The 3,274-nt window shown below is 43.5% G+C and overlaps 1 protein-coding gene across 1 annotated transcript; it reads right to left on the reverse strand.

Annotated features, from left to right (window-relative positions):
• Nucleotides 1-1,868: 1,868 nt before the first annotated feature.
• Nucleotides 1,869-2,958, reverse strand: LOC131315754 (uncharacterized). The gene has a single exon (XM_058344949.1). It carries the CDS (start codon nt 2,780-2,782, stop codon nt 1,937-1,939), a length of 846 nt encoding a protein of 281 aa, XP_058200932.1. The 5' UTR covers nt 2,783-2,958; the 3' UTR covers nt 1,869-1,936.
• Nucleotides 2,959-3,274: the final 316 nt, after the last annotated feature.

Consider the following 3,274-nt stretch of genomic DNA (forward strand, 5'->3'; position numbering starts at 1 on the left):
CCTCCTTCACATATTGATTTTCCTGCTAAAAACGAGCTTGCGAGTACGATTTAGCTTGAATACCCTTGAGTTTTTCCTGCAAGACTTCAACCTCAGCTTATCCTTACCAAAAGTCCTCTTACTGCATCTTAATAAGGCCTCCTTCCAACACTTTAATCTCTGCACCAAACCATACATATCTGATCCCCTATGTTGATATTCCCATTCTTTAGCCACCACCTGTTCACAATCAGGGTGAGAGGACCACATAGACTCAAACTTGAAAGTGTATGGAACTCTCTTCAAAGGAATTCTGCACTTAATCACCAAAGGGTAGTGATCTGACCCAATTCTAACCTCATGCAGTACTTGAGCAAGAGGAAATAGATTACGCCATCCCACATCCGCTAAGGCCCTATCCAAACGAATTCCGAAATTATCCTCCCCCCCCCCCCCCCTTGATTATTTGACCAAGTGTAGTTTGGCCCTTTAAACTCCAAATCCATAAAGCCATAATCAAATAAAAGATAGTGAAACTGGTCCAACCTCCCTTGACTGCATCGATTACCCCCTTGTTTCTCTGCACTGGACCCAATCTCATAAAGATCACCCACGCAGAGCCAGGGGTTACCATTCTCCTTAGCAATACCCTTCAACACATTCCAAAATGCCACTCTCTGGTTCCAAACGGGAGGAGCGTACACAAAAGTAACCAACCACGGGTTCTTCATTCTAGGCCAGCTAACAACACACTTTATTAAATTTTTTGTTTTATAGCGAACATCTAAAATTACCACATTTGTCCACCATAGAGCTAAACCACCTGCTGTTCCTTCAGGATCTACATAACTACTATTCTGAAAGTGGAGACTCCTTCTTATTCGTTGTAGAGTATCCCTCTTATTCTTTGTCTCCATGAGGAATCAGTAATGCTACTTGCACATACACTTTTACACATATCTTGTACATACACTTTTATGGGGCCCACCTCGGGTCCCACTAATATGATCCGAACCGCTCATTATTTTTAAAATAATTTTTTAAGAATTCTATAAAAAATCAACTCAATAGGATATCGGTAAGGGCTTTTTCAGAAATCATAGGGTGAAAGAGTCTGATTCGCACTGCGATTTCTGAAAAAGCCCTTACCAATATCCTATCGAGTTGATTTTTTACAGAAACTCTTAAAATATTATTTTAAAAATAATGAGCGGTTCGGATCATATTTGTGGGACCTGAGGTGGGTCCCATAAAAGTGTATGTGCAAAATATGTGTACAAATGTATGTGTCCTTAGCATTTTTGATGAGGAATACCACTAGAGGGCGATGGACTGTACACAGTCCTTGTAAGATCTGGAACGTTAGGGGTCGCCCTATCCCGTGAACGTTCCAGGTGAGCATCACCATTGAACCCGTGGCTTTTTGAGGCAAGCCGCCACAGCCTTTTCCGATTCCACCATTTTGGTCCCATCTGTTAGTGCCTCAATGCCGTCAGAGCTTGAAACTTGAGAACTAGGTCCCTCGAAAAGAGCATCAGATTGATGAACGCAGATTTCCACAAGGTTCAGATCATTACCCTCCTCTCTCAGAGAACTTCCTTTTCTGCCACGACCACACCCCGAAATTCTCCCCCTCCCAGGGGATCTACCTCCTCGACCTCTCGTCCTCACTGGAGAAGAATGTGTAGAGCTACAGGTTGAAGAAAAGGAGGGGGACAAGCTTGGAGCACAGAGAGGTTTCTACTGAGGGATCTGCTTCTTTCCAACCGAGACTAGGTAAAGGAGTTGCACGATCCACATCTTTCTCCACATCAGAAAATTTCCTCTTGAGATTAGTTTATGAAAAATAGAGGACAAGACCACATCAGTGTTTATGGGAATAGGCTTGGGGGAGCTAGGTAAAAGATTTGCCATATCAGCCCAATTCTCACTTACGGCCCTCTCAGAGTCTCTTGGGCTACTCGATTCTTTCCACAAAGTACTGAGGCCCACTCGAAATGGGCCTCTCAACATTTAGAGAAGGAGAAGGCCCAAAAGGAGTCTTACTTACCACATCCAGCTCCAAAAACCCTTGGTTGCTAGGATGTTTGCAAAAGGCCAGCTCATCTGGCAAATTGGAATACAAATTTGTCTTGCTCGTGCTAGAGCCTTCCCCCTGCATCGACACCTGTCCCGCCTCAATGTCCTCTGCTCCCTCATAGCTCCCTTTTGTACTATTTGTCCCTTTGGCAATAACGGAAATAATTTCCTCACACGCGCCACCCTTTTCTTCCATGCTTCCCTCCTTTCCACCGCCGCTAGCCTGAATCCTCCATGTATGAGGGTAAAATAGCTTCTCCAGCTGTTTATCCCCATATTGAATCATATCCAACCAAGAAGTCTCTGCCCTTAAGTTGCTATCAAAAAGATTTGCCGACTGGTTACTCGATCCTTGCTCCGGGCAGTCGTTTATGGTGTGACCCACATGACCAAACCGATAACAAAAATCAGACAACCGCTCATATTGAAATTTGATCCAGAGGTCTTCTTCTCCGTTGCGTCTGAGGAAGAAACCCTTTTTGAGAGGTTTTGTGATATCAATCCAAACCCAAACTCGGATGAGCTTAGCCAACTTCCCCCTCCCATCTGGGTCTTCAACTGAAATGATCTCTCCAAGGGTTTCTGCTATCTTCATTCTGCTTTTCACATTAAGGTACCCCAGAGGAAGTCCCTTAATCTGAACCCAAAAGGGGCTATGGGAGAAATCCAACTCCTCGATGGTTTTCTGAGCGTCCCATTTGCTCAAAATCACTAGGTGACCCATTATGGACCAGGGTCCTAGAGTAATGATTTTGCACAATCCTCTTCAAATTTGAAGTCGAAAACGTAGATATTCTCCCCCCCACGCAGAAACAGAGAATTCTTCATTGGTTCTCCAAGCTTTACTAACCACGTTTGAAACCCTTTTCTTATTAAGGGCATAACTAGATAGGATCTTTCCAACTAACGTATGCTTGGCTTTTTGAGACATACCATCAAAACTTTGGTCTAAGCAGATGACTATGGGATCGTCCATGGGAGCTAGGAAAATACCAGAAAAAGAAAATAAGATAAGGTTGAGAAACAAAGAGAGAGTGAAAAAGAGTAGAGAAAGAGTAAACAGATCCCTAGAAAGGATAGTGAATCTGTTTAGGGAAGATGAAATAAAATACGGTTACTTTAGGGATCCCGAAAGATAGAAAGGATTTCCAACTTCAGGGAGAGGATTAAGCCATGTGGGCATGTTGTCTAAGTGACATGGGACTCATGTTGTCTA

The sequence above is a fragment of the Rhododendron vialii genome, chromosome 2a (genome assembly GCF_030253575.1).
Source record: "Rhododendron vialii isolate Sample 1 chromosome 2a, ASM3025357v1".
In the NCBI taxonomy this organism is placed as follows: Eukaryota; Viridiplantae; Streptophyta; class Magnoliopsida; order Ericales; family Ericaceae; genus Rhododendron; species Rhododendron vialii.